We start from the raw sequence: 16161 nt of genomic DNA on the forward strand, positions 1-16161 counted from the left end.
AGGAGAGAACAAGAATAGAGTTGCCTTAAGTTTGCAGATCATATGATTAGGTCCTTAGACACTGAGAAAACATGAATCTTTGATTGTCACTCTTAAGATATTAAACATAAAAAAATCATGGCAACCTCGTATGTGAAATATCAAATCAGTTGATATCATTCAGGAAGAATGATTGCATTTTTGTGATGGAATCTCCAGTTAGAGGGGGGAAAGTGTAGAGAGACTGGCAAGCTTAGATTCTTTGCAGGGCAGAAAGTGATGGAGAACTGATCCGCTTCCCTCCCCAAAATCTCTGGCTGTTCCCAAAAGAATGCAGTCAATCAGACAAGATTCTTGCAAATAAGTTAACAACAATAAAGAAGCATCTCTGATCAGTTCATGGTGTCATTCTGGTTCCTTTTGCCCTGACAATTATTTTTTTCATTAGATATGGGGACAAGGTAAGATTCCTCACCCCTATATCACCTGACTTTGTATGTTATGATGCACGGAGAATCCCTTAATTGGGGATTTCTGCTATTATTTTGTTGAAATAACATAAAAGAAATAGTTAAATATTTGGAAGAGTGAGAAGTGGTATTGTGTAGCCGAAATCACATATTAAAATATTTTACAAATTTTAATCTACCCAGATGAATTTAGCTGATTTTACACATACTGATATCTTTGTAACACTTCGCAAGGTTTTAACAGAATAGGATAGGCAGATAAATTAAAAGGTACCAGGCTCTGTGGGTTGGATTAGCTTCAATGGAATCTATTTAAGTCTGCACGCTAGTCATATGTTGGACATGCAAGCAGCCTAGGAAGTATAACAAAAGATATTTCATTTCTCTTGCCTAAAGGGCCATCTAAATCTGGAGCTGGCATAGACAATGACTTCTTTCCCATGCTAAGTTGATTTCCTACAGATGTTGTCTATTTCCTTTCACTTCCACCAAATACCATTCTCTCAAATGCTCTCCTTCCTTCATATCTTGTTCTCAGGCCTGCTGCCACCCCTTTGCTATTAAAGTGACAAATTATGTTTGAAGAATAAATGTACTCATCTTTTAGGAAGGTTCTCTGTATGGTCTTGTGAAATATTCCAGGAACTGCACAAGGATGTGGCAAAAGACAACAATATGGATGTGTCAAAGCCAGAAGTAGGTAACCCTGGAGCAAAAACCGTATTTTTCTCAAGATCCATTTTTTTAAAAAATAATTGCATGCTCCTATCCCTTCTTTCTTAGTCTTAAAATGATGAAATATTATTGCAGTCTAGTGAAAACCGATATCACAGATGAAGGGCAGGAGTTCCATAGAAAGCCTCAAGGGAGGCCTGAATTTCAAAATCCGCACCCATGATTTAAAGTTCAATTAATATAATACTGCAGGATTTTCTCGAAGATTGAACTCTATTCTACCAAGCTGTGGGAGGAAAGAACACTGGCACACATTATGGAGCAGGAAAAAGTTTTTTTTAATAAAACAAGGCAAGGCAAGAACAACAGTCTGGTTACTATAGGCAGGTGATGGCAAACCTGGCACGTGTGCCAGAGATGGTACGCAGAGCCCTCTCTGTGGGCACGCCCGCCATCGCCAGCTGTTCTTCTGGTTTCTGGTGTGACATGCGTGCCAGCCAGCTAGTCTTTGTGGGCACCAGCGCACTGGAAAATGGCTTGAAAAACAGCCTGAAAATGGCCTGAAAAACGTCCTGAAAACAGCCCGAAAAACAGCCAAAAAGGGCCAAAAAATAGGCATGCTTGCACCAGCCAGTTGGTCTTTGGGTTTCTGATGCCAGCGCATACACATGCATGCATGTTCCGGTTTATGCACTCGGTGCTGAAATGGTTCGCCATCACTGCTATAGGCAATACAATGCCTTGTATCAGCCAAGTGGAAATAGCTAGATGCTTCCTAACTGATGTTCACATTTCACATATTTAGCCTATCTAGGTTTCCTACAGAACAGTAGACATATATAAAAATAATTTTGGGGGGAAAAAAGACAGCCATTTATTTTTCATGGTTTATATAATGCTGTTTAAGAACACAGGAAAGGATTTTATAAATTCTGCAAGTTATTGGTATCTTTTTTAAAATGTAGATGGAACAATTTTTATTCCAATCCTGGCCCGAAGATTACAGAAGTTATCATCGATCACCCATCCTACACAATCTGGCTTTCTAAAAGGGTGCCAAGTTTCTGATAAAATGAAATTATTGGTAGATATTTCAGCAGCATAGTCTGAGAAATATGAAATGGCCATAATGGTCTTTTTGGTCGTGGAAAAAAACCTTCAATGTTGTACAAATTAAATTTTTTGAGCAGGCGGTAAAAAAAAGTTTTATTTCTTAGATTAGCATGATTCCTATCATTCTGCTAGAAAACTTTCTGATGGGATTATTTTCCCTCCATTAAGATTTATTGTGAAACTCATCAAGGTTGTTCCTTATCTCCTCTTATATATAATTTGGAGCTGGAACCATTGGCTTGTCTTATTAGACTCTTGTGATATTCAAAGAATGGAAATGGCAGAAATGGAGCTAAAGTTATAACAAATGGCTTCTATATTTTGGGCCTTTTTAAAACTTATCAAAGATTTTTGCCAGATTTCTGGAAACTGTACAGTAATATGATGAATAGAGTACAGGCTATTCTACACTCTGAAATCTATTGTTTTTAATCATTTAGTTATGTCCGACTCTTGTTGACTTTATAGGCAAGTGCTGTCCATGCTATCCTGTCAAGCACAGTTTCTTTCAGTTGTTGTATGTTCATCTTTGCATTAGATTTGATGGAATATATTACAATCAATCTAATATTTTATCAAGAGGCAATGTTTCCTAAGGACCCAGGAAACTTTAGTCTTTGTCTTTTGCTTTGATTATATTATAGATTTATAAATAAATATTCATAGGAAAACTCTCTTCTTGGTAGCTTTGAATATTTCAAATTGTTTACCACAGATAAACAGCTTATTGTTTATTAATCTGATATTACTAGATTGTTTAAAAATACCTAGCAATTTCAGGGAAAGAGTTAGTGTGAACTTCATTTTAGAAATGATCTATCTCCTAAGAGGGATGTTGAAGTTACTTCTGCTTAAATTTTGTAAACAAAATGATAAATCAATGATTAAACTCCCCAGTTATAACTTCAGTATGATTTTTTAAAATTATATGATTTGATATTTTTCTTCATTTCTATATTGTATGGAACTAAATGTTATTGATCATATATGGGCCCATATTTGGCACATCTGAAATATTGATCAACGCTAGGTTCTAAGTGTGTAGAGATGTAAGTATACAGAGACACCCAGAGACACATGTATATTTGTGTGTGTGTTAGCTTTTTTAATGTATCTACCTCTGAGCAGTTCAAAATTGAATAAATAAAATTATGCCTATTAACTTTATGTAACTTTTGTTTTCATATTTTTTAAATTTAATTTAAAAAATTCTGTTTTATCCTATCCTCCTTATACTGATCTATAATAATAAAGGTTTCATTTATTTAGGTTCTAAGAATAATAGGAACTGAGTTTTATTTCCAGCATTGAGGAAGATCAGACACATTTGGATACTGATGGGAAATAAATTAATATTTGATCTTTGCTTTCATTATAAAATGTCCCTTTGGGTAAATTCTTATTTTAAAATACCATTTATATATAATATATAGGCTGAAAATGGGACAGGTAACCTTAATTGTATTTATACTTAAAAGTTAATTCACCAAAGAATTAATTTATTGGACTCTTCAGTGAATGCTTTAAAAAGATTACTTGTTGAACTTTTTCTATTAGAGATGCAATCAATTTGAAGGTATATTAATACATATGCTTTAATCCATGCTGTCTTTGGCAGCTTCCTATTTGTTGAATATTCTGAGTTTTAGTGACCAGCCTTGTGGAAGGAAATTAAGATTTAAAATTTGAACGTGTTGTTAAATCTTTTTCCAATAAATTGGCACAAATGACTCAGAAATCATTTTAGTTTGGAAACATTATGCAAAGACCTAGCTCTTTGGAAAAGGCTGTCATGATGGGAAAAATGAAAGAGAAGAGGACAATCAGCAGCAAGGCAGATAGACTAAGTTACAGTAGTGATGGGTACATCATTAGAAGACCTGAAAGACCAGATTATGGACAGATTGTCATGGAGGAAATCTATCTGTGTGGTTGCTAAGAGTTGAAATTGATCTGTTGATACATAATCAATCTATCTACAAAGAATTCCGGATTTACTGTGTTTGGACTGTTCTCAAAAAGATCATCATGTCTTCCTAGAAAGACAGGTTGAAGAACTGTTTCAACTCTTAAATCTTCAAACTGATTTTCTATTAACTTAGAAGAGTGGACAGTGTCATTCTGTGTGATCAATTTGTTGTTGAATAATGGAGCTATCACAATTTTTTCAACAGATATAATCAGTGTTGTGCAATATTAGCTTTTTGTCTTTGTTAACCAGCCTGAGGAAATCCCAGAGCAGTGCACAGGAGAACATTGTATTCTTGTACTAATAATTTTCAGACTATTTAATATAGATACTGCATTTTAGGAAGCTTTCATTAAGGAAAATATTTTTGAATTTATTATCCAATCATTCAGAGGATGATCCAAATGATGTGCCATTTTGGGATCCATTAGAGAACTCACTGAAAGGGATTAAGAATCACATATAAATGAACTTGATAAAGGCTTACAAATTATTTGTTATCCATCTTTTATACTGCATTGTATTGAGCCTGGTCATACTTTTTATATATTTATTGCATAATACTGTGATACTGTACTAGTTGCATATAGTGTATCTGAATCTCTAAAATTATGCTAATTATTTGGGATGTTATTGTTATAGTTTTTGTAAAAATTATCTCATTTCAAAGAAATCCACTTTTTGTTCTAATATCTGTAGAGTACATTACTTTCTGCAGAGGTAATGTGACTGCCCACAAGAGTAGTTACATTTCTATGCAACAATCTCTATTCCTAAACTGACTCTTATGTAAACAGCTTGCTATATTTCTAAAACTTGAGTTGTCATATGCCCTTTGGAGAGCCAGATAAATCCAGTTATATTTTAAGAGAACCTTTTAATACCCAGAATCAGAAATATTATTTAAATATAATTGCATGCCATGTGGGAATGTTCTTTAACTAATGCTTTTTTAAAAAAATAGCCATATTTCAGTCCAACTTGCATTTTAATTTTAAATCAATTGCTAACCTAATTTCATTTACTAGGTAATTCTGTTCACTATCTATGTCAAGTAACATACTTGAATTAATGGTTTTTGTGCTTCCAGAGCTGGAGGGAAAAGTTTTGGAGAAAAGTACTCACCTCCTTTTAGATTTTGCTGAATATTTGTATGTCTTTGCCACTGAATATTAAAATATCATGTAGATCCTGCTGATATGCAGTATAAAGGGAATCTGAGCAAACAAATAATAGCAAAGTGAAGAGCTGTGCCAATCTCCCTTGCTCAATTCCTTTTTAATTGGTAACATCATTTAGGGTTTGGTAAACTCCCAAGGACAGTCTGTGACTCCTGAGTAGTGGAATCCATGACTGGTTGTACTAAGCCAGACTTATCAATCAGAATACCTTATTGCCTCTTGAATGGCAGCTGAGAATCAGCTATGATCTCCTCTTTGGCCTCAGAGTCGGAAAAGTCTGGAACACTTCCAAATTGCTGGATGTTTTTATGATTCTCTGGATAATTTTATACTGTGCACTTCTAATAACTGATGAGATCGATAGTGAAACTGCTGAAATGTGGCCATCCTATCTCCATCATGAGATTATGTCTTTCAATCAGTGCAACAGTGGAAGTTAAGAAATGAGTTTCCAGACCTGTTACATCTTTGACTTTTTCACACTGGCAATCCCAGTTGAATATTTTTTTTGAAATGAAATAAGCACCAAACTGTAGCATTTGTCCATTCATTTCCTTTTAGTACTACCATTCGTATTAAATACTGATAACATTTAGTGGCAAAAAATGCAACAATGGGAACATTTCCATTAGGCCAGGGGTGTCAAACTGAAGGCTCAGGCGCCAGATCTGGCCCATGAGGTGCTTAGATCTGGCCTGCGGGGCCAATCCTGGAAACAGTGAAGGACTGGCCTGAGATGTCTCTGCCAGCGAAAACAGAGCTCGGGAGGGCTGCACGCAGGTCCTCCTGAGTTCTGTTTTCGCTGGCGGAGGGTTGCAGGACGCCGTCGCAGCAGAAAATGGAGGTCAGGAGCCCGTTTTCTCTGGCAGAGTGCTCGGGCCACTACATGTGCCCTTGACACGAGTGATGTTGAGATGGTCATGCCCACCCTGGCCACGTGCACTCTGGCCCCCCAAGGTCAAACACAACCCTGATGCGGCCCTCAATGAAATAGTGTTTGACACCTCTGCATTAGGCTCTACTTCCTTATTCCTGAAGATTGGATATAACATAGGTAGTCCTCAACTTACAACCATTTGTTTAGTAATGGGTCAAAGTTACAATGGCACTGAAAAAAGTGATTTATTACCAGTGGTGAAATGTAAAATTTGTTACTACCAGTTCTGTGGGCGTGGCTTGGTGGTGGTGGGGGTAATGTGACTGGGTGGGCGTGGCCAACTTTTTTTTTTTTTTTACTTTTAAAAACATTTTTTCTACAACCTCTTCGGCCGAAGATGTTGTAGAAAAAATGCTTTTAAAAGCCTCTGACAATCCCAGCTGAGTCACACGATCATCAGAGGCTTTTTTTTTACTTTTAAAAGCATTTTTTCGGCCGAAGAGGTTGTAGAAAAAATGCTTTTAAAAGTAAAAAAAAAAGCCTCTGATGATCGCACGGCTCAGCTGGGCATTGGGGGGGAGCGCAGGGATTTTTGCTACCGGTTCTCTGAAACACCGGTCGCCATCGCTACTGGATCGGGCAATCCAGTCTGAACTGGGAGCATTATTACCATTTTTCACACTTACAATCATTGATCCATTCCCATGGTCACAGGATCAAAATTTGGACACTGGTAACTGGCATGTATTTATGATGGTTGCAATGTCCTGGAGTCATGTGATTGGATTTTACAACCTTATAACAAGCAAAGTCAATGGGGAAGCAAGATTCACTTAATAACCATGTTACTAACTGCAGTGATTCAATTAAAACTATGGCAAGACAGGTCATAAAGTGGGGCAAAACTCATTTAGCAATCGAAATTTTGGCTCAGTTGTGGTCATAAGTCTAGACTACCTGTATTAACATCACTTAACAACGGTTCTGTATTTAGCTCAGAACCTCTTTGGTCTATGGGCCTCATGATTTTAAGCCTCTGGTCTGTTTTTGGGTATGCCGTGCCTTTTTTCTCTCTCTCTCTCTTCTTAGTGGAATCTTGCCTGATGAGTTTGAAAACTTGCTGGGATTTTTTTTTTGGGGGGGGGGGGATGTCATTTTGGGTGGTACATCACCCAGTGATGGGTTTTGGACTTTTTTTCTTTCTAAGGGTCAATACTGCTATGATACAGTGGGATGGTTCTTTTTGGGGGGGAGGTGTATTTCAAGTGGAAAACTATATATTTTATAAGCTTTATATGAAAAGTCCTGATGAAATAGATCATAAGGTTTTACAGCTATTCAAACACAATCCATTTTCTGCCATCTTCTCGGGGAAAAGCTGTTTTTCAATGGAGTGGAGCTAAATAATTTATACATGTAAAAAATTGGCTCCCTGACTTGGAGAGAAACGGTAAGCTTCAATGCATATATGAGAGTAAGCCAAGAAATTCTTACTACTATCACAAAGAAAATTATTATAAAATGTCCTTCTTTTCAAGTGAATAAAAAAGGAAGAAATGCACAAATGGGTGACTCAGTTGAAAGGAGATTCACTTCTGAAAAATCTGGGAGATCTGAAAGAAATTCAGTCTCAAAGGATCATACCGGGCATTGCAATCTTAAATGTTATTGCATCTTGGGCAAGGCTGGTGAGCAGGGCATGCTGAATGATATGAGGGGCACTCTGATACTGCTATGAGAAAAGCAAGTCACTTCTGCAAATTCTAAATAGAATGACTGGAGGAAAATTGGAAATGTGTGGTTTAAAACTTCAAAATTGGACTATGTGTTTTTTTGCGCTGATTTCCTAAAGTGGCTACAATATGTCAATGGGAAAGATGTACCCATCAGACTTAACAATTTTGAGGACTTCACAACTTGCTATTATAAATATTACAGGAAGGCACATTTTACTCATCACATTCATGAAAGGGAGACTGAATTAATGTTTTTTATTTTGTGCCTGTGCACAAACATTTACCCTCCCAATCTGCTGTCCACTTAGCTAGGAGTGTGTGGATTTATAGTCACAACACATCTGGAGGAATTGCTGATATATTCTCTAGGATAGACCACATGGATATCCTTAACCTAAATAGATGGGATGTCTGAATTAACATGCTGCTTTTACAGTTTTTTAAACACTTAAAAGTTTATCTCAGAGATGGTGTCTCTCCAGGATAAGTCTCATCATTGAAATGTGACAATTACAACACAATCATAACTTTTAACAAAGTACCAAATTATGTTTCCCAATAATATTTAAAAATATTTACAGAAGATGATCAAAAACAGAATGCTTTTCTGCTAATGGTAATTAGTATTCGTAATTTCATAAACAGGGAAAATGATATATTTGCTCAAATAAAAATACATTGGAACAGCTGATGCTACAAAGTGCTCAAGTGTTCAAAGAAAGTTCTAATATAATACTAGAAGTGCTTTTCCATTAACCCGTATCATCAGGAGGGGAAATTACACTCAGTTTTTAATCTCTGTAAACTGCATCAAGCAAATGACACTTTATCCAAGAATCAGAATATTAAAGCACAGACAGCATAGATGTTTGGGGCATTTGAATCCAAGGGAGAAATGGAGAGACTGCATTCTGACACCAAACTGGTACCAGCATGATCTAAACTTGAAGGTTAAGCATTAATATTGACAGGCACTTAGAAATAGATATATTTTAATAATCAGTCCCAAACAGTAATTTTTACTATTCCATAGTAATGAACTGTTTTGTTTTTCCAATTCATTAGTTAAAACAAGTGTCATTTTAGGTCACTGAAGGATACATGACATTTGGGGTATGTGTGGGCATATCTGGCATTAAAAAAGCATTCTTGATAAGATTGAAAGGGATGGAAGGATGGAAGGATGACTATGTGAAACTGGAGGTGGAGGTGCACAATTAAGCTCCCACTGCTCTTTTCTCTCAGACATGAGGAAGATAAAAGGCATGGAGGGGGAAACACATTCAAACAGATGAATGTGGAAGCAAACAGATGAAAAGGTGGATAAAGATAGAGGGACTAGTATTGTATGTACATATGGAAGCAGTAACAATAATGATAGAGAAGAGACAAAGAGAGGTAGGCCACTGTAAGTTTTCCCTTCCATACAAATAATTAGAGAAAACAGTTTTACTGATATAAAAAGGAGAGGGAAAACTTCCAAACACAGCTAGAAGGTTATGGAAACCTACCCGCTCCATTACCTCCAGGTATTCTATGTTAGGATTGAGTTACTGCTCTTCTCTACTCTCTTTATAGAAAAAAAAATCTGTGATACAATTTCATCTATTAACTTGGACAGAATAACTTTTTAAAAAATAAGTGGGAAGGGCATGGCAGGTTATATTTAATCAAAAATCCTACTACCTCAATGATGCAGATGGGGGCTTCACTTGACTTTGGGCAAGATAGGCCAATTTTATTTATTTTTTTTAAGAAAACAGTCTTAATGAAAATCTATCTATTTATTCCATAGTTACATATTGGGAGGGGAAAAAAACCATCACTGCTGAAAATCAGCCAGGGATAAAACTCACTTCTCACAAGAACCCCTGACACATTCAAGGATGAATTTCTATCTTGTCCCACCCACCAGTTTTTTTACCCTGATCGATAGAAATTGTCTCACTGGCATTTCTGCGCAATGATGGGGAAAGCCAACCCAGGCCAACTACATAAGAGGTTATTAAAACCATTTGTTGCTATATTAATACAAAATCAGAACAGCAGCATTCCCTAAGTTGGTGTTGGACCTCCATTTTCATGATTTTCAATCTTTGGCAATGCTGACTAAGTAGTCAGTATAGTATAAAAGCTGGAATCCAATAAAGCTTGATGGTTCTAGTTTGGAGAATATTGGTTCTTCCATAATGATCCAATGGTATTTATCTTTTTAATAATTTGAACAATGCCAATCTATATTACTTCAATGTACAGCAAAAACAAAAAAATAACACATCAGAAATAGAAAAGATTTTCTCAACACCATACTTGTAAGAGAAGATGCCAGGCCTTGGCTTTCTGCCAAACAAGGAATCAATAGACACAGACAGCCCAGTACTAGTCAAGGATACTAAAATATTTTGTATGAAATGAAATTTCAGGGCTTTCTCAAGAAAAGAATAGAAATATATTCCATTCAACAAAGTCTTCTTAATTTTAAAATCATATTACTTGTAGCACTCCAACCATTCATTTTTTAATTTATTTTTTGTTATCAAAGACAATGTCAAGAAACAGTACTAAAGAATCAGTTCATGGCATAGTTTTACAAAAATTTCTACCAGACAATTATTGTATAGTTGGATGTATTTTTTAATTAATGATGAGTTGAATTAATCAATGAAATTGCTAGCAAAAAATCCTGTAAAGAGATAGGTATTCTGATTGTTTAAATCTGTTGGTTGGAGCATGTTGAGTGGTCATAACATCAGTGAAAGGCAAGCATAATTCTTGCCCATCAGGACAACGAGACATGGCTCTTCTAAAATGTCACTGATCTTTCAGAAAGAGGCACCATATTTTATATTCTGCACATACAAAATATGCTCATGTCACTTAAATTACATAATGCAGCAGTGTTAAAAGTCTTATAGTTTATTAATGGCAAAGAACCGAGCCCAAAATTCATATATGATTCATGGGAGGAACATATTCTCAGAAAGACAAAAAGTATAAAACAATAGTTCCTGTTGAATGTGTATCAGTGTGCATGTGTGCAGTGTGCATATAACAAAGTTCAAACAGTGCCCTATCAAATTGTTCCAAGCTGTGCATCCAGTCTGAACAGTAAAAGGCTTTCATTTTAACCGTATGTTAAATTGCAAATTCACATCCTACAAAAGTCAACAATATGGTTGGTTGTAATAGTTCAAAGTAAAAGTTGCTATGAATTATTTTGCTTGCCTTTATTTGTCAGCCTCTTCATATATGGGATACTTGACTGTCTCAATTTTCTCTTTTACTTTATAGGAAGGGTATAAACCTGTTCTCCCTAATTTTCTATTGATGCCTTTGGAATAGCCATCCCAGTGGTTTCCAGCAACACCAATTATATCTCCAGCTTCCATAGGAATTTCATCAGCAGTTCGAGGATGATGAGCATAAATTGCAATCTGGTTGTGGGCATTCTGTCCCCCAAAATAATAAATATCATCCAAAGAATGAAAATAGGCAGATGCATCAGGATGTAATGTCTGCATGATTTCATAAGCAACTCGACAAACCTAGAAAAATAAAGAAAAAATATTATCAGATTTGTATTATTTAGCATCTGCCCATTGATTAAACATATCTAAAAGAAATATATATTATTAGACTTTTCTTCTGTTTATTCTTAACACATATTCAATAATATAATGGAATGCAACTCTTCTTACTCTTTTACAGGTGGTCCTTAACTTGCAACAGTTTATTTAGTGACCATTTGAAGTTACAAAAGCAATTTATGTAGCTTTTTTATGACTTATGACTGTTTTTTATGCCTATGACTGTTGCAGCATCCCCATGGGCACATGATCAAAATTTGGATGCTTGGCAATTGGCATGTATTTATGATGTTTGCCATATCCTGGGGTCATGTGATCACCCTTTGCAACATTATGACCAGCAAAGTCAATGGGGAAGCCAGATTAATTAACAACCATGTTGCTAACTGTACAATTGCAATGATTCACTTAACAACTGTGGCAAGAAAAGTGAAACTCACTTAACAACTGTCTTATTTAACAATGGAAATTTTGGGCTCAATTGTGGTTGAGAACTGTCTGTACTATGTTTTATAATGTACAAAATCCAAACAATTCCAATCCTGAAACAGTCATCTAATGTGTCTTCTCTATCACCTACTATTTTAGGCAATATTGTTTGACTGTTTTCAAACCATTCTACTTGTTAATGGTTTCGGGAGTCTGCAAAATGTGGTATGAATGCACAAAATATAAAGCATCACTATCACATCTTATATATATTTTTTAGAAAGTTTGCCTTGTCATAATCCACTTCTAATTTATTAAGAATGGATGTTTTCTGCAAATAGTAATGATTAATGATTACATTTTCAGTGACGACTTAAGTCACAGCGCTCTACCCTTTATAGGATATAAGGCTGATATAGTTACCTACTGATTTTTTTTTATAATCCTTCAAAACTCTGCTACAACAAAATTAGCACATATCATTCATTAAACCCTTCAGAGTGTTAATGGAGCCTACAGAATCTTTATCACACGGTTCTATTGAATCAAGTTCAGATTTTGAGTGGATCGTTGTCAATTCCTCAGAATTGACTCAAGGGACCTAGACCTCTAGAATAGAATAGAATAGAATTTGTTATTGGCCAAGTGTGATTGGACAATCTTGGGGCATATGCTCTCAGTGTACATAAAAGAAAAGATATGTTCATCAAGAATCATAAGGTACAACACTTAATGATAACAGTCATAGGGTACAAATAAGCAATCAAATCATATTAGGAAACAGTCAATATAAATTGTAAGAATACAAGCAACAAAGTTACAGTCATACAGTCATTAGTGGAAGGAGATGGGTGATAGGAACGATGAGAAGATTAATAGTAGTGCAGACTTAGTAAATAGTTTGACAGTGTTGACGGAATTATTTGTTAGCAGAGTGATGGCACTTGGGAAAAAACTGTTCTTGTGTCTAGTTGTTCTGGTGTGCAGTGCTCTATAGTGTCATTTTGAGGGTAGGAGTTGAAACAGTTTATGTCCAGGATGTGAGGGGTCTGTAAATATTTTCACAGCCCTCTTTTTGACTCGTGCATTATATAGGTCTACTCCACTCCTTGTACCTGAGATCTTGCATGAAAGGTATATTTTTCAGTAACTCCAAAGTTGTCAGGATGACATGCAAGACAAATGGTTCTATAGCTTCCACTTGAATATACTTAGTAAAGGAGAGTCCATTATTTCTCAACGTAACTGTTGGCTCCACTGCTGAGCTATTCTATAAGGAAATTTTTGTAATATTTAGTTGAAATCTGTTTTCCTGTAACTTAAATGAATTATTCTGTCTTGTACTCTGAAATGAGAGAGAACATGTCTTGACATCCTATGTAAATTCTTTTCAGATATTTGAAGGGTTCTCTCATATTACATCAACACCTGACTTCAATTGTGTTTTCTGATGACTAAGCTTCCTCCAATCTTTCTTCATAGGGCTGAGTTCCAATTTCTCCTAATCCTGTTTTAAATAATATAATCTCATTTGTGGTGACTGGGAGGAAAAAGAAGACTTCTCATTACAGTATTACTAATGTGAGCTAATGTCACAATGTATTAGCTGAAATGCATCTTTGCATTTAGTATTTTACAAAATAAAAGAGCAAGGGCAAAGAATACAATATGGATTATGAATTTGGGGATACCTTTTAAACCTTTCCATTCCAGTCATGGTCTAGATAAGTGCTTCTCAACCTCAGAAATTTTAAGATGCATACAGGTAATCCTCAATTTACAACCTCAATTGAACCCAACATTTCTGTTGCTAAGTGAGTCATTTATTAAATGAATTTTGCCCCATTTTACGACCCTTCTTGCTACAATTGTTAAGTGAATCACTGCAGTTTTTAAATTAGTAACGCAATTGTTAAGTGAATCTGGCTTCCCCATTGACTTTGCTTGTCAGAAGGTCACAAAAGGTGATCACATGACCCTGGGACACTGCAACCGTCATAAATATGAGTCAATTGCCAAGCATCCAAATTTTGATCAGGTGATCATGGGGATGCTGCAATGGCTGTAAATCTGAAAAGTGGTCATAAGTAACTTTTCGGTGCCATTGTAACTTTGAACAGTCACAAAATGAACTATTGTAAGTTGAGAACTACATGTACTGGTTGGGAAAGTGTGGGAATTGAAGTTCATATCTTAAAATTACTAATGTTGAGAAACACTGCTCTACATAAAAAATCCTCTCTTTCCCTAACTCTACTTTGAAGTAAAGTTTATAATGAGGTAAGTTTTTTTGCCCTGCTTAATTAACAGCTCTAGATGTTTATTCCTCTTCAGGATCATGGGAAAGAGAAAATAAATTAAAATTCTTCTCATTGCTGTCAGCTTTATTGAATCATGCACCTACTCTATTTTAATTGTAAAATGTTACGCTGATCTGAAGTCTACCACCTACTGTTTGAGGAACCCATGTAGTGGTGGGTTGCTGCTGGTTCTTCTCGGTTTGGGAGAGCCTTTCATAGGAGAAAGAACCGGTTCGCTTTGAATGTCAGTTGGGCCCTCCCCCACGCCCCCACCCTATACCTACCTTTATTTCTTTCGTTTTTTGGTCAGCTGTAAGGCGCAGCAGTGTGGATTGCCATGCCTCAGCTGTTTTTTTACTCAACACAAAGCGCATGTGCGATGCGAACCGGTGGTAAAACTGATTAGAACCCACCACTGAACCCATGCTGCCAGCCCATCTTTCAGCCAGTTATGTCTGCGATCATTTTAATTTACACTGTACCACAACACACGAAAACAACATTTGGTGTTTTTGAGCAGATTCAAACTATATTGTTTTTTCTGATACCATGTTAAGGTACAGAGGAAGTTTGGTCTACTGGTTAAGTCCAGATATCAGGCCTTGGGAGACCATGAGTTCTAGTCCTGCCTTAGATACAAAGCTGGGTGACTATGGACTAGTCATCCACTCTCAACCCTAGGAAGGAGACAATGGCAAACCACTTCCAAAAAGCCTTGTCAAGAAAACTGCAAGGATTAGTCTGGGCAGTCACCAGGACTCAAAAAGTTAACTTAAAGGCATGCATGCATGCACACACACACACACACACACACACAAACACATAAATGTGTGGGTATGATGGAATTTAAAGGCAGGATCCAGAACAGAGGAAGAGATCTGATTGTGCAGTAGGACTTTTCTCACTTTCCCCCCTAACTATGCTTGTTTTGTTCCTGATGCTTGAGGATCAAAGGATTTTCTACTAGGATGTAGCACTAGTGAGTTTTCACTGTTTCTAATAGCTTATTTAAGCATACTTTTCAGAAATAATGCCAAACAACAACAACCCCATATGTTATTCCTGAGTGAGAGTATTAAGGTTTTAAAAGGCAGAAAAAAAGAATCAAGAAATGCATCATTTATGCAGGAAGTTAATTGCTATTGTGCCAGAGACTGTGATAGATGGGGAACATCTTCTTGCTATTAAGGAAGTTTTAAATCTATTATATTACAATTGATACAATTAAGCATTTGCCATTGGGTCTACAGAAAATTGTGTGAGTTAGGAAATCAAATATGTATTCTAGCTTTGTTGAAAGAAAAACTGGAAGTCTGGCTAAGATTCAAACCTCAAACAGAGGCAGACTAAGAATTGGAAAGATAGGAAGAAAACCCAGAACACAGTGAACTAAAGAGCTAGGAACTAAGAGACAAGGAGGCTGAAAAAAAGACAGAATTGAATCAAGACCGCTCAGTCCACCCCAGCAAAGAAGATATAAAACTTGCTGTCAACTATTTTGGCAATAATACTTCTATAATGTTCACAGTGAAGCATAAAAGGAGGAGGTGTGGCATAACAACTTGCAGACTCAGTCCTATCAACTAACAGACGGAGTTAACCCTTTCCTGGCTCCACCATTATGGAGAAACTGGCATTTCAAAACAGATATATAATTGCCTGTAGATAAAAAATCAGTAGTTGGTGTGATGATTATGCTTCAGAATGTATTTCTTTTAAGAACAGCAAAGTAACAGTTTTACTGATGCTAAAATATTAAAATTCTAGTTATTCTTTCCAATTTCCATGATTAGTTGGAAAAATAACCTTTCAACTGTTTTACATTTATTTGCAAAGGATATGTTT

At 36.0% G+C, this 16161-nt stretch overlaps 1 protein-coding gene across 10 annotated transcripts in view; it reads right to left on the reverse strand.

Annotated features, from left to right (window-relative positions):
- Positions 1 to 10510: 10510 nt before the first annotated feature.
- Positions 10511 to 16161, reverse strand: part of FUT8 (fucosyltransferase 8) — a 109075-nt gene continuing 103424 nt past the window's right edge. For all 10 annotated transcript variants that reach the window (XM_034417575.3, XM_034417573.3, XM_034417574.3 and 7 more), the window contains one exon: positions 10511 to 11545. In XM_034417575.3, the coding sequence (XP_034273466.2) occupies positions 11228 to 11545 (318 nt within the window). In that variant the 3' untranslated portion in view covers positions 10511 to 11227. The remainder of the gene's footprint in view (positions 11546 to 16161) is intronic.

The sequence above is a fragment of the Pantherophis guttatus genome, chromosome 1, assembly GCF_059756535.1.
Source record: "Pantherophis guttatus breed Tessera chromosome 1, ASM5975653v1, whole genome shotgun sequence".
NCBI classification, from domain to species: Eukaryota; Metazoa; Chordata; class Lepidosauria; order Squamata; family Colubridae; genus Pantherophis; species Pantherophis guttatus.